Source organism: Heliangelus exortis, chromosome 1, assembly GCF_036169615.1.
Source record: "Heliangelus exortis chromosome 1, bHelExo1.hap1, whole genome shotgun sequence".
In the NCBI taxonomy this organism is placed as follows: Eukaryota; Metazoa; Chordata; class Aves; order Apodiformes; family Trochilidae; genus Heliangelus; species Heliangelus exortis.
In genome coordinates this window covers 64,913,486-64,927,616 of record NC_092422.1, presented here as the reverse complement: position 1 = coordinate 64,927,616, position 14,131 = coordinate 64,913,486, and the positions used below count along the sequence as shown (strand labels likewise).

General features: G+C 40.0%; 1 protein-coding gene across 2 annotated transcripts in view; it reads left to right on the top strand.

The window, feature by feature from the left end:
* The window catches only part of ATP10A (ATPase phospholipid transporting 10A (putative)), a 112,199-nt gene extending 99,481 nt beyond the window's left edge, over positions 1 to 12,718 (top strand). The window contains exons 16-21 of one of the 2 annotated variants that reach the window (XM_071746492.1): positions 3,444 to 3,569; positions 8,151 to 8,351; positions 9,873 to 9,953; positions 10,044 to 10,148; positions 10,498 to 10,685; positions 11,404 to 12,718. In XM_071746492.1, coding sequence (XP_071602593.1) covers positions 3,444 to 3,569; positions 8,151 to 8,351; positions 9,873 to 9,953; positions 10,044 to 10,148; positions 10,498 to 10,685; positions 11,404 to 12,109 — 1,407 coding nt within the window. In that variant the 3' untranslated portion in view covers positions 12,110 to 12,718. The remainder of the gene's footprint in view (positions 1 to 3,443; positions 3,570 to 8,150; positions 8,352 to 9,872; positions 9,954 to 10,043; positions 10,149 to 10,497; positions 10,686 to 11,403) is intronic. The other variant, XM_071746481.1, reaches the window with a different exon arrangement.
* The last annotated feature ends 1,413 nt before the right edge of the window (positions 12,719 to 14,131 follow it).

The following is a 14,131-nucleotide window of genomic DNA, read 5'->3' as shown; positions in this document are numbered from 1 at the left end:
ATGCATTATTTAGGAAATTAAGGTCCACCTTATTCTGGCTTTTATTCTCTCTCCTGTATTGCTTGTTAGGCTTCTCCTGCAGAGTAGGTGCACAAGCACATCCAGCTTATGCAGCTCATTTACATCGTTTGGTGGTGACCTCTAGCCCAGCCATCCACACATCTTGCTCACTCAGCCTGTTCAAACAGCAGAACAGTGAAGAAAGGGAAAATTGCAGCCCTTTGCTAGAATCCCTGCTCACTACCCACTATTCCAAGTCTTCTTTTCTTCCCCGTCGTCTGCCACGGGGAGCAGAAAGATAAGGAAACTTGCCCTGTAGTCTTTTGGATGTGTTCAGCCTGTGATTACTGTATTTACCACTGTATAAGAGGTACCTCTCCCATCCCATGTATAAGAGGTACATCTCCAGAAGAGAGGATGTGTATGCACAGGATGTGTAACCTACTGTATTACTGTGTACTTCAGCCTTCTCTACTGCCGGTGTAGCCTTGTGAGCACCAGATGTGGCAGTAAAACACAGAGAATGAGGAAGGTGCCTCATTTCCACAACCTACCATGTATTTTAGCTGGGTGAAGCCGTTGCATGAGAAAACAAAGTAGCTAGTACATGGCAAAGAGCTCTTCAGAGAAGACGGGAAGTGCTTCCAAACTGAGGACCTAAGCAGATGAGCATCCTTCTTAACTTAGTTACTGGTGGGTGGATCTCTGACCCGCATTGGCTGGATGTTTTGCTCAAAATGGAAGAAAGGCATCCTTCACATAGTGCACAAGTTGGCTATAGAATTTTATTCCATGGGATTTCATGAATGCTGTAATTTAATTGGGACAGCACACTAATTTATGGAGGAAAAATTTAGCTGAGCTATGAACTTGTATGTCAACTTTGTGCTTTTTTTTGATGTGCAGATCAGTAGAAGCTAGGAGAGGGCTCTGTAGAAAAGTAGGTGTTTTATTTATTCATATACTCTTCCAAAGGCATCCTCCCTTGGCCACTGGAGACCAGCTACTAAGGAAGATAGGTTTCAGCCTGACCCAGAAGAGCTATTACATTTGTTTTCCTTTTTATAATCATCCACTTTGTTGAGTCAAAGTAGTCCCCAGGGCAAATGGGTGTCCACCATTGCTTCTTGAACAGATTTCAGGCCTGCAATCCAATAAAAATGCTTCTCCAAACATGTTAGCATCTGTAAATTGGACTGGAAAGAAGCTGCCACCAATATATTCAGATATTCATTGTGCATGTGGCATCCCAGGCATAGAACCTATGAGTCTGACTTTGATGGTTGGAGAGGGCAAGGAGAAAAAGAAGTCTTGGATTAAGCTGATACTAAATGTATTTGTGGTTCCACAGCCTTCACCAGCCCCTGGGAGCTCTACAAGCAGTCCAGGCTCCAGAGAGCCCAGAGGAGGGTGGGTTTATGGGGTCCTTTCCAAGATGATTGGATCAAAAAAGTCTGTCTCAAACTCCTTGGGTTTTATAATCTCTTAGGAACATAGCAGCTCCTATAATCTCTGTGTCAATTCAGATGGCTTTTTTTCCTAATGTAAACATAGAGAGCTCACAGCATTTTTTACTCTACTCCTCGTTACACCACTTTCAGTTGAGTTCATACACTAAAAATAATCAGTCCTCAAATGCCCCTGGCTTTCATAGTATATTCAAATCTGAAAGCTATTTGCTCATTAACCCATTAAAATCCCTGGGTTTCTTCCTAAATGAAAGTTCAACAGCATGGAAGATGTTTACAGTTCCCTTCCTTTACTGGAAGGCCCTAAGGAGCTACGCAGGCTTCTTTCCTATAAACAACTGTCAGAATCTTGCACATGGCAGGTACTCAGAAGGCACTGAGCATTTAGATATCTAAGCCAGCAATACTCTCTGATTTATTTTCTTTCCACATTCTATGGAAGCCTGTAGAGCATGAATCACTTTTTCCTGTGAAAAAGCTGGAAGAAAAAATAAAAATGTGAAAATCGAGGAGATATTTTGAGACAAAATAAACATGCAAATGTAATTGGATAACACCGTCTTCTTCACTATGTTCCTCACTATAATCAAAAAAGAATTAAAAAGAAAAGAAAAAAAAACCAACACGTCTCACTATGTGTTGAGAAGTACTATGTTAGAATCACAAATGAAAAGTATCTCGTGGTTTTGTTTTGACATAGGAATAGGCTGAAAGGGAATGGAAGACAAGGAAGCAGACATAGCACAGCTCTGTGCTCAAACTGCAAGATAGCTATGTGTCCCCAAGAAAATTCAGACTGTTTGTGCAGGGGGATTATGAAAAGTGTATTTCAGTACCTGAGAAAGCCCAGGAAGTATCAACATATTTTAAAATATCCCAGTGCTTGTATACATCTATGACTTAAATTGGAAGACATTATTACACCTTCCCTTGTTTTAGGGTTTATTTTAATAGCTTCTACAAGCACCTATCTGGAAAAACTGAGCCCTTTTGATGATTTACCGAGAAAGGGAATTAGGAAAAATTAAAAGGAAAGGTGTATCTCATCTAAAAATAGGCTATATAGGCCTAAAAATAGGCTATAGATAGGCTATACAGAGTGTGAGGGAGACATTGCTCCTTTGAAGGTTTTCACCTTTTCTCATGTTTTTTTGCTAAACTGTGAGGAGAAAGGTGATACCAAAACAGAAAATGAAATATGAAATAATGTTGAATTAAATCTTAGAGTGATCCCAGGGATATGGAAGATCATAAACCAGCTGTGGTAACACTATCATTTGCAAGAAGGCCTCACTTAGATGTACAGGGCCCTAAGTTTTAGTCAGAAGTAGAGAGAAACTGGGTGATTCATTTTGTCAGTGTGATTTGGCAGCCTGCAGAGTCACAGAGGAATCTGATCTAGTATGATACTTTTTCACAGACAGTTTTAGAAAACATGCAATTTTAAAAATCTCTCAAAATATGAATATCTCAGGACAGGTGAGTAAACTTTATAAGCCAAGGTTGCAAATGTTAACTAAAACTAGTGGTTTTATTGCTTTGTCTTTCAAAGTCTAGTAATTATGACGCAACCACTTTATAGTGCTTTTCTTATTTTATTCTCTGGAAATCCTTCTTGCCCTGTAAGTACCCTGTAAGTTTTTACAGAGGGAGATGTTACAGCCACCCAGTTGTTCACATGTGGGCCCTCGAGTCTTCATGCTCATGCAACTGCAATTGCCAACCTTTCTCCCAACACTCTCTTCTTGCTGCTGCTTGTCACCATCTGGAACTGTCATCTCCTTTGGGTGAGCCCAGCTGACAGGTTTGCTCACCTAGATTGCAGATCACTGCAGCAGTAGCTGCATTTCAGGTGCACCCTAATGGATTTCAATCTACATTTTCCATTGACTGTGGAGGTGACTATGGGTCCACGACTGTTAGTGCTGAAGGTGACTCTTTGGAGTAATGATTCCAACTTGTCTTTCCTTAAAGGCGGTGATGGCGAGTGACTTTGCAATCCCAAGGTTCCGGTATTTGGAGAAGCTCCTGCTTGTTCATGGCCACTGGTGTTACTCCCGACTCGCCAACATGGTGCTCTATTTCTTCTACAAAAACGCAGTAAGTGTTTGACTTGGCAGCTTTATGGCACCACGTGTTTCCAGGGTTTATTTTGTGCTAAGTGAGCATTAGGTCAGCCTTCGAATGGTTTATAAATAAGCTGCAAAGAAATTTGCAGAGTTGAAAGACAGCTGGCTGCCATTTGCAGAAATACAGGGCCCACTCCATAACAGCTACAGTGTGCTGCTGAATGTGCAAATTGGGTAACAGAAATAACAAGCACTGCTTTAAAAAAGTTTCTTTATGGAGCAGTTTTGCAGAATTTAGCTGGCTAGACATAGGAGCCTTTAATGCCAAAGCCATCCAGCACTGGGCCAAAGCAGCAGTTGAGTGTATTTTCTCTTCCTGACCCTATCCATTTGCTGCTTTTCCCTTTGCTGTACATATTCCCCTGTGACCTGAGGCAATATGAGTCCTCTCTGTTTCTCAGATGCAGAGATTGGGAAGGTTTTTTCTTGATGTACCTTACTCTCAGCTAACCAAAGGAGTTCATTAGAAAGGAAGCATACCGTGGTAAAGAGCAAACTATGGGTTTGCATTTCCCCCCTGGTGTATGAAATTTCTTTACAGAGAATTTTTTTGCAGAGAGGATGATCAGACACTGGAATGGGCTGCCCAGGGAAGTAGTGGATTCTCTGTCCCTGGAGATATTTAAAAAGAGACTGGATGTGGCACTCAGTGCCATGGTCTGGTAACTGCAGTGGTAGTGGATCAAGGGTTGGACTTGATCTCTGAGGTCCCTTCCAACCCAGCCAATTCTATGATTCTATGATTTTGTGAAAGGAGAATTTGTCCAATACTGGGCACTGACCCAGCAGCAGCTCAACTCCTTGGCCCTAACAAAGACCCTTTGCATTGACCTCAAAGTACAAAGATGACTGACTGAAAACTGCCTAGGAAGACAACCAGGAATTCCATCAGCTGTGTAGGAGTCACTGGCTAGGGTACACAGATCTGCTCACTTGCAGCACCTACAAATCACCTGGGGAGCAAGGGTTATGAAGAAAGAGGAAAAAGAGGTGAGCCAGACCTCTCAGACTTCTGTTTGCTCCTAGAAGGCAGTGTGTGAACTGTGAGCAGGATTTTGTCCTCATTTTTAGAAAAAAGAAGTAGCTCTCAATTTTTTAAAAGTTCCTTTCCAAATTTAATCTACTCCTCAATTTTTTCAATCAGTGGCAACTTTTAATGAAATACCTCTTGGCCTGATTAATCCCCATCTGATTTTGATCTGAAGGTAGGTATTTTGTCAGGAGAAGATCATAATTTGCTCAAAAATTTGAACATCACAGGAATACCTAAGGGAGCTAAAGAAATAATAAAATGTCTTTGTGTTAACACAAGCACATTAAAATATCTTCTGTGGTTTTATCAGAAAATGCATGCAAACACCATTCTAGACACAAAAGAAAGAAGGGACTTAGACATTCTGAACTGCTGCCTGAGTCTGAAATAGCAAAGAGATTTAAATAATTCTGCACTGGGTGGGGAGCTACCTGCTGAAACACATCAGTGAAATATCTTCTGGTGTTCAAAGTCTTAATTCTGAATGGTGCTGAACATCTGTACTCCCACCCCCAGGGCTGTATGTTTCCAGGATATCCTTTGGCTTGACAGTATTGCATCTGAACTTCCAAGAAGTGTGTGCAGAGGCATCCTACATTAAAATAAAATTTAAAACAAGTAATACATATAAGACATTCCAGCAATCAGTAGCCAGAGATGTTTATACATCTACATTTTTGTTCAGCTCTTGTAAAATCTTGCTTTTCCTTTGGTACAAGTCCCCTTGATTATGAGTATTATTTCTCATGCCATTTTTAGTAAGACATTTTCAGAAGTTGCTGCCTCAAGGCTATAATATAACTGGAGAACATCTCTGTGTTGGCTCTAGTTTGGCAGCCTTGAGAGCTTTCTGAGCATTACTTGTTGCTATTGATTCTAAAATTATAGTGGGGTGCCCAGCATATAGACATAAATATATTTGACACAGCGCCTGCCCTTAAGGAAAGAAGATTCAAACATGAAAGATGTGAGCACCTGATCCCTTTGCAAGGAGACTACTCTGGATGATTCTCCACAGAGAGTCAAGTTAACTGCACTGCAAATATTCTGCAAGTGTTCTGTTTTCTCAAGTGTTTTTTTCCCCATTTGCTTATATGATGAAATTTTTCATTCTCGACTAGAACCTCTCTAAATTAAAGTTTAAACTACAAATTGCTGCAGAAGCCACTTGGAAACTCAGATTACTTATCCAAGAAAATGTTTGGCTTGGTGGAGATAATAAAAATACAAGTGAGATATGTAGTAAAGCATAGGATGACTGGAAATATCTGAGTTGATGAAAGAGCATTTAATGTAAACAAAATTCTACCTACAAAAGCGTGCACTGCTTCTTTCCCTTTATACATTATCTCTGTAAGACAGCACTGGACATTTTTGGAAATATACTTCATTCAAAAAGAAGTTTTGTCTGGAGCCACATAGATGAAGCCATCTCCTTTGGGGGGGAAAAATTAAACCTTTTTTATTGAAATTCTAATTCAGTTTTTCATGTGAATTTCTTTTGACTTTTTCTGGGGAGAATATCTTGCACAGAAGCAAGAGGGAACATTACATTTGAAATTAAATTAAATACTTGTTTAATCAAAAATAAAATTTCAGGGGAAAAAACTGATTTGTGCTTGGTTACTGAAATGTCATTCATTTGTACAACTTTCTTTGACAGCACTGCTGATACTGATACTAGAGGTGGTAAGAAAATTTTCAGCTGACTGTGTTCTTATCAAACTACCAGTTTTTGTCAGAGCCAAACTGTTTCCAAGACAGGTTAATTTTAGCAAGTCTCTAGAGAGGAAAATGGTTTAGGTCCAGGATTAGATGGATTTTGTTTATTTCAAATGAGTGACATATTTATGACAAGTGACAAGTATTTAAATCGACATATTTATTGCAACTCTGTTTTGAGAAAAAACTCACAAATTGTAGTTGAGTTTCTGGAAAAGGAAATAAATTTCAATATCTGTTCAGTTTTGAAATGAAACTGCCACTTTCCAGCCAGCTTTACTGAAGAGGATAAGCTGTGGTAACTCAGTCTTAAATTGGCCAGAGGAAGATTTTTTTTTTTTTGCTGAAATGCATTTACAGAAACATTTCTAGAGGTGCAACTTAAAACAAATGCTACCATTTGACTTTTCATAGGTTAACTTGTAGCACAGACTCACAAATGGGGAGAGGTATTTGTTTGCTGATACACAAGCCACTTCAACATAGTTCTCAAACACTGCCTGAACATATATATCTAACATATATGTGTGTGTACATTTCTATATACATTATACATATATACATTTACATACAGCAGTCTGACCCTCCTACCCAGTGGCAACTCCCCTTCACAATATAGGCTTATTCTCTTTACAGAAGTTTTCACTAAGCAGACCATAGTTTTCTCTTTTCTCCTGCATTTAGACCTCAGCCATATTTTGGCACACTGATAAAACAGATCTGTGTTTTCCTCTGTATATCCAAATATGCTGTAGGGTTAGCATCCTCTGGCAGGCTGAAAGCTTTTGAGAACAGAGTACAAAAAAGAAGGGGAAGTGAAAGGAGATATCATGTCATTTCCTTTCTTCATAGTAAAAATGGGGAAAACTCTCGAGGGACAAGTACCAAGGTTTTCCTGGTTGCTTTCTTTTTAGTGTTAATCACTTCACAAAGAATGAGAAAAGTTGTGGGTTTAGGAGGACCAAGACTGGGAATTTATTATGTTCCCTAGGAACATGTCAGTCTTTTTCTAGGCCTCAGATGGAGATCAGCACCTTTCCTGAGCCCTGTAAGCCTTGGGATTCTGCATGCTGTGGAGATTGTAGAAGAGACATGACTTGTCAATTGACCCTTTTTGGGTGATTCCAACCCACCTACATGAACAATCTCAGTGTAGATGTGTATGCAGCTGATTTCTTTATACAGTTGAAGAGCAGAGGAGACTGAGGAATCAGCACTGCTAATCTGAATTTCAAAGCAAAGAGTTAAGTTAAGACAACTTTGCTGGACCTTGCAGTTTCGCCTCCCTCATTGCTGCCAGTGTCATGTTGATCTTGCAAAAAAAATCCACATTTACCTCTTGTAGACCAGCTGAGCCTTCCACAACATCTCAAACCAGCACAAGATATTGTTATGGAGTTCTTACTCTTACAATAGTAATGTAAGTGCTATGAGATCAGTACTTACATACTTCAAGGTCAGTGATGTCTGTGAGAGCTTTTCACAGTTAGTTAAATTGCACCTCGGAGTTTTTCAATTAAACTGAAAGATAATTTTGTGTGAAGTCTTCCTTGACACCTGAGATCTGAGGTTCCAGCAGCACAAAGACTTGCATGTGTGCCAAATGTTCGTAGCTTTCCAAAGTCTCAGGAACAACAAGTTGAGGACTAAGTATCCTTGTTCACAGATTTAATCAGAGAATAACAGACAATAGACAATTCCTTGCAGAAGTGGAATCAAAAACATTTCAGAATGTAGTGGGATGATGACCCCCCCCCCATTATTGTCATATTTGCAGCATTTCTTATTCTTTTTCAGATGTTTGTGGCCCTTCTCTTCTGGTACCAGTTCTACTGTGGGTTCTCTGGCTCAGCAATGATTGATCAGTGGTATCTCATCTTCTTTAATTTGCTCTTTTCTTCACTTCCACAACTGATTACTGGTGTGCTGGATAAGGACGTGCCAGCTGAAGTGTTAGTTGCTGTTCCTCAGCTTTATAAAAGCGGACAGAATATGGAGGTAAAATCCTCTTGATTTTTCAGATTTTTCTTCCTAGACACCTTTAGTTTCAACCAAAAACCAACTCTGCTCCCAAAGGGTGATTGACTGATATTCTGATAAACAGTCTTAGAAGTAACTATTATTATTTCACGGTATTTTTCATCCAAGACAATGCATCTAAATGTCAAAAGTACATTTCAAACAAACTAACTAACTAACTAACTAAGAAAAACCTTTTTTCTCAAATATTTAGTAGCAGATAAGACTTAATGCTTTAAGTCAGCCTAAGCAGAACACCTCCTTCATGGTCGAGGCTCACAACTAACCAAAGAAGTAAAGCAGATTACACCTTGTAGAGACTAGTGCAGACTTCCACAGAATAGTTTCACAGTACTGAGGTGAAACTTCAGGGCCCAGCCCTTTAATATCGGAAATGAAAGATGGCTTTAGGAATAAGCACAAAGGTCAATAGACTTAGACTCTGAGGGAGCTAGTCACCAGCAGATGACAGATTCAGCTGAAATGTCTTTTGAAAACACCTTGTCCCCATCTGCTTGAATTGTACAATGAAAAAGAAGAAATTGCAGGAGGGATTGGAGCCAAACTATTTCTGGTAATTACAGTTACAGTGCACTGCGGGAAAATCTTTCTGCTTGGCAAAACTCTCCATATTGAGACATTGCTACCAAGGCAAAATCTTTTCTTAAAAGTATCTGACATTGTGCCTTCTGAGAGGAGACAGTGAGTATCTTTTGCCTCTAGCTGTACACCTGCATTTGGTACACTAAACTAGTAGCAATACCAGTAGCATTGCCAGACACTGTCCTGGAAAGATGAAAGGTAATTTTAGTGTAAATTATTCCTATAGCTTTAGTCCAAATTCTCAATTTTTTCACCCAGCTGTTGTTCTCAATTTGCTGCATTTCTTTTGTTCCAGTGCATTGCACTTTAAAGATCTGTGACATTAATACCTTCCTTTCTTCACATTTTGAAGGTGATAGAAATCTTCTAATGTCTTAAGCTTGTTGGGAAGTGTTGTCTGCCTGTCTTAAGCTGGCAGATAGAGGAAAGAAGTCTCCCAGGTTCACAGAACAATTTTTGTAGTCAAGGCCGGGGACCATTCTAATTCTTAGTTTGAAATCTAATGAGCTTAGTAACCTAGAAAGGCCTTTTAAAAACTTGCCAAATATCCTGCTTCAGGTAGGATCTCTTTCAAAAAGATATCACCAATTCAAAGCCAGAACAATTACAGAACAAGCTAGGTTGGAAGGTCAGATTCAAATTTCACTCTCTGCAAGGGGTAAAAAAGCACCCAAAACAAAAGAACAAACGAGAAAGCAGAAGAGTGTCTTTCCAGAACAGAAAGACTTCCAAGTTTACTCTTCATGCTTCATCCACAAGAGTATCTGACTGGCAAAGTTGTGCAGATATTTGTACAAGCCCTTAAAAGAGCCATTTGAAGACCCCTCCTCAAATTACTTGTTCCAGCAAACAGCATTTTCATTAGTCTCTGATTTTCTTAACTTTTTTGTGCCACAGGAGTACCAACCGCACATGTTTTGGATGAACATGATTGATGCTATGTATCAGAGCCTGGTTTGCTTCTTCATCCCCTATTTTGTAAGTGTTTGTCTTAAGCCATTCTGTCTCTAGCATTTTGAGGAGGATTAGAAATACAATTTGGACTAAATTCTGTCTCCTTCTTTACAGACTTACAATGATTCAGAGGTAGACATCTTCTCCTGGGGAACTCCCATCACCACAATAGCTCTTTTCACCATCATACTACATTTGGCCATAGAAACTAAAACTTGGGTAAGGCACCTACAGTTGACATAGAAACTCACAGGCATATATATAATTCTTTTCTTAATGCCATTTTTTAAAAATGGAAGATGGATATTTCTTCCCTTCATCACATTGCTTTTTAGCAAGCATTTTAAGTAAAGATTAAAAGATTTTTAACTGTGATCTACAACCAACTTTGTAGTTTTGTACCTATAATAAGAATTTTTGAAAATACAAGGCTCTAAACTCCTCACTCATTTGGCTCCAGAAATTAAAACCAATATAATTCAGAATCACAGCAAATTTCTCAGAATGCAAAGAATCGTTATTCTTTTTTTATTTGTGTTTTTTTGTTTTCTTGTTTTTTGTGTTCTAGACTTTCCTTCACTGGTCATCTTGCATCTTCAGTATCCTTTTATTTTTCTTTGTGGCTCTGGTTTACAATGCTTCCTGCCCAGTATGCCATCCTCCATCCAATCCCTACTGGACTATGGAAAGGCTGATGGGAGACCCTATGTTCTATTTCACGTGCATTATATCACCAGTCATTGCATTGCTGCCCAGGTATTGTATCTTGTCTCATACCTTGTCTCATGAAGTGAAAGCACTTCATGTGTATGGTTAGGAGCACAAAAAACACTTCTTTTTCCTCTCCCTTTCTTTCTTATGGCCTTACCAGCCAAGTCAATTTATTTCAGATGCTGACCCCGTGAGGTCAGGTTGTGTAACCTTTTCTCTGCTCCTGATCACAGGAACAGACCACAGCTCCTGGCCACAGACCACAGAAGTGGGATAACTGTAGACTATTGGTCAAACCTCCTGACCAGGCAGAGATTTGCTATGCTCTGAGGTTTTCCATGATGCTTCCAGATTCAACCCATTCTCCCATAACATAAACAGCACAGAAATTCTGGTAGTGTATTGTGGACTTACTTGCATACTTACGGATGCGGGAAGCCTGCCCTATCAGAATGATCACCATTGCCTTTGGTTTTCCATCAGGAAAGATGAAATACTGTGTGTAATCACAAGGTGGATCACTGGCTAAAAGTGCAGTTTTATTATACTGCTTGTTATTAATCAAAATATTAGCCCAGTATTTTCATTAGCACAGCTAATTAGCACATTAGCACATCTGCAAGCTTTCTTGTATCAAATATAAGAACGGCAAAAACTCTCTTCTTTTTCGGTGATGTAGTTTTGTCTTGGATACTTTCTCTTAATAATATCTTGGGTACTTCCTTCTTTCAGTTATTTTCATGTGCATATTCTTCCCTTGCAGATTTCTATACAGAACCCTCCAGGGAACACTATTCCCAACCCAGCTTCAGCTTGGACGCCAGCTGAGTAAACTCTCCCCGGAGATTCGCACCCAGCTTCTGACCAAACTGAATGTAAAGGAAACAATACGTCAGGCACAACCTTTTGCAGACAGCTTCTCACCAAGCCTTGGTTCAAATGCCAGTGATTGTTACAAGGCTTATAACCAAAGTACACCTTTGCCAGCAGCTCCTCAAACAAGCGAGTCACTTTTCCAAGAGCACATCAAGGCACAACACACAACAGATCAGACTGTGGCTGCTTCTCCCCAGGGTGCAGTGCTGTATGGGGCAAACAAACTCCCCCCATCAGCAGGTAGTCTGGAAAGGTCCCTGGGATTTCATGCAGCCAGACATGGCACTTCAGAGATGGAGTCATTGCCCGTGGGAGTGACATTCCCGTGGAGCTCAGCAGTTGAGCAAGCAGACTTCAGCTTGTTGAAGTGGATCACATCGACTCCGCTGTTCAGTCGCATTGGGACTGTTTTACAGGTGTCATCGAGCAGTTTACAAAATGAAACACAGGATGGGGTGTGTGTGCTTGGCTCTCCTTTGCATGTGGACTTCAAAGGCTTAAAAGAGCAGAGCTCAAATAACTTGCAGGACAAAACGAAAGGGACACCAGCTGATCATTGTAAAACTGACACTTGCGAGAACACCTTTTTATGACGTGGGCCTTAAAAATATTTATATGTTTTCTATTTGCACACACTTCTAGTGAGATTACTCTTATTTGTTTCCAAAGACGAAACAGAAAATCAAAGGTACAGAATGATTATTTAAGAATGTTTAAATACAGTATATTGAAATAAGAGCTTTAAATATAAAAAGAAACACTTGAAAGTTCCATTTATATTGTTTTATTTTTTCATCTCATTTTGTAAGGAAATGCCGTCTCTTTATTTTTCAGATTCTTCTCTTTTATTCTGACACATACTGTAAAATCAAAGAACCTATCTACCATATTCAAAAGGATTAGATTCAGCAACAATTCCTGGTACCATTATAAGCCATTCAGTAATCAAGGAGGAAAAAACATGATAGTAAATAGACACTGTATTCCATCTGTCATCTGCTTGCCAGGGTGTTTTGTCACTGGAGCGAATCACTCAGCAAGACTATTGAATTATTCTGCATCTCTCTGTAAATGTTAACAGTATCTCACCACCACATTAATAATACTGGTATTTTGTAAGTGACACCATATTTTGATATTGCAGCCGTAGCATTTCATGTGTCATGATAAAACAATAAATAAATGACCATCCATATTGCAAAGTGGCTTCTCAGTTTGGCATTAATATCAATTCAGCCCTTCACTTGGAGTAGCTGCATTTGGCAGGCTGTTCAACTTCTGAAGAAAAGCTGCTGCTTCTTAGTGAGGAATGGTTTGGTGGCAAAGAGCTGGTGCTTTGTGTCCGCTGTAGAGTTTGACCTGTGAGGGTCTGTGATCTTATGTGCCAGAGCACTACCACAAGTGGGCTGGTTTTGCTGAAGCAGTCAGTCCTACTTGTGAGGAAAGGTGGAGTTTTGTTAGGTACCTGCAGTGTCCTTACAGCCAGGTTAAATCAAGTTGTTGGTGACCAAGGAAAGGGGCATGGCCAGCTACCTGTGTTGAGGTAGTTGAGCCTGCTCTGAGACAGGCTGTGTCCTGTCCCCAAAGCAGGGAGCTGCACTGCTTTCTGAGGTTATTCCTGAGCTGACCTTACATCATCATACACCACAGCCTGCCACTGGTACACGGGTGTGTGGCTGCACTGTGCCAATCTACCTGATCCCTGGGGATTTAGCCTTGGAGAGCTGCTTGGTTCTTCCATATGTAGTCACCATGACCATGTATGAAGTCCGTATCTAGTCACCATGCACTTCTTCTTTGTTGAAGGTTATCATACAGCCTATGCTGTCATCAGTTCTGCAAGGCTAGAAATTGTTCTTGCCACTCTCTGCAAGGCAGCCTGGCTCCCCCGTGGATTGCCTGAAAGCATCAAGCCACAGTGCCTATCATGTGCCACTTGCTAATCCACTTGGGATCTTTTTTCTTTTTTTTTTTTTTTAAAGATTTATACATGTGTATAAATGTATGTAAGTCTTGGCCTCTTCCCCAAAGGCAGAATTGCTAACATGAAACTGTAAAATGCCAATGAAAGGAAGAGGTGTAAGGAACCTAAATTAGAGCTGTCAGCCTGTAAATACACTACCCTCATGGAACATGACACATCAGCATGTAGTTAAACTGCTTTGGGATTAGAATTGACTGGGGACAGGACAAAGATGCTAAGGGACTCATGGGATTTTCAGTCTCCTGTTGAACAGCCTTAAGTATGCAATTGATTAAAAAAAAAAAAATAGCTAAAGCAAAACTTTGTCTTTTTATCCTCTGATTATCAGGGTACATGGGCTTATGTGTGTAGATCTTAATGAAGGAAAGCACAAGTATTGACTTCATTTATTACTGACTGTAAGTGTTAAGCCATGGTCACATAAACCATTCCATGATTCTATAATTCTTCTGCATTATAGTTTTACAATGGAAATGAGGCTGTAAGAGTGGATACTCAGCTTCTGTGAAAGCAGATGGACATCAACACTACCAGTACCAACAAGAGCCAGGAGCCTCTGAGTTGTGCATCCTGACAGACACCTGTAAAGCAGAGCAGGATCCCACTCCCTCAGAGCACTTCTTTCTCACCT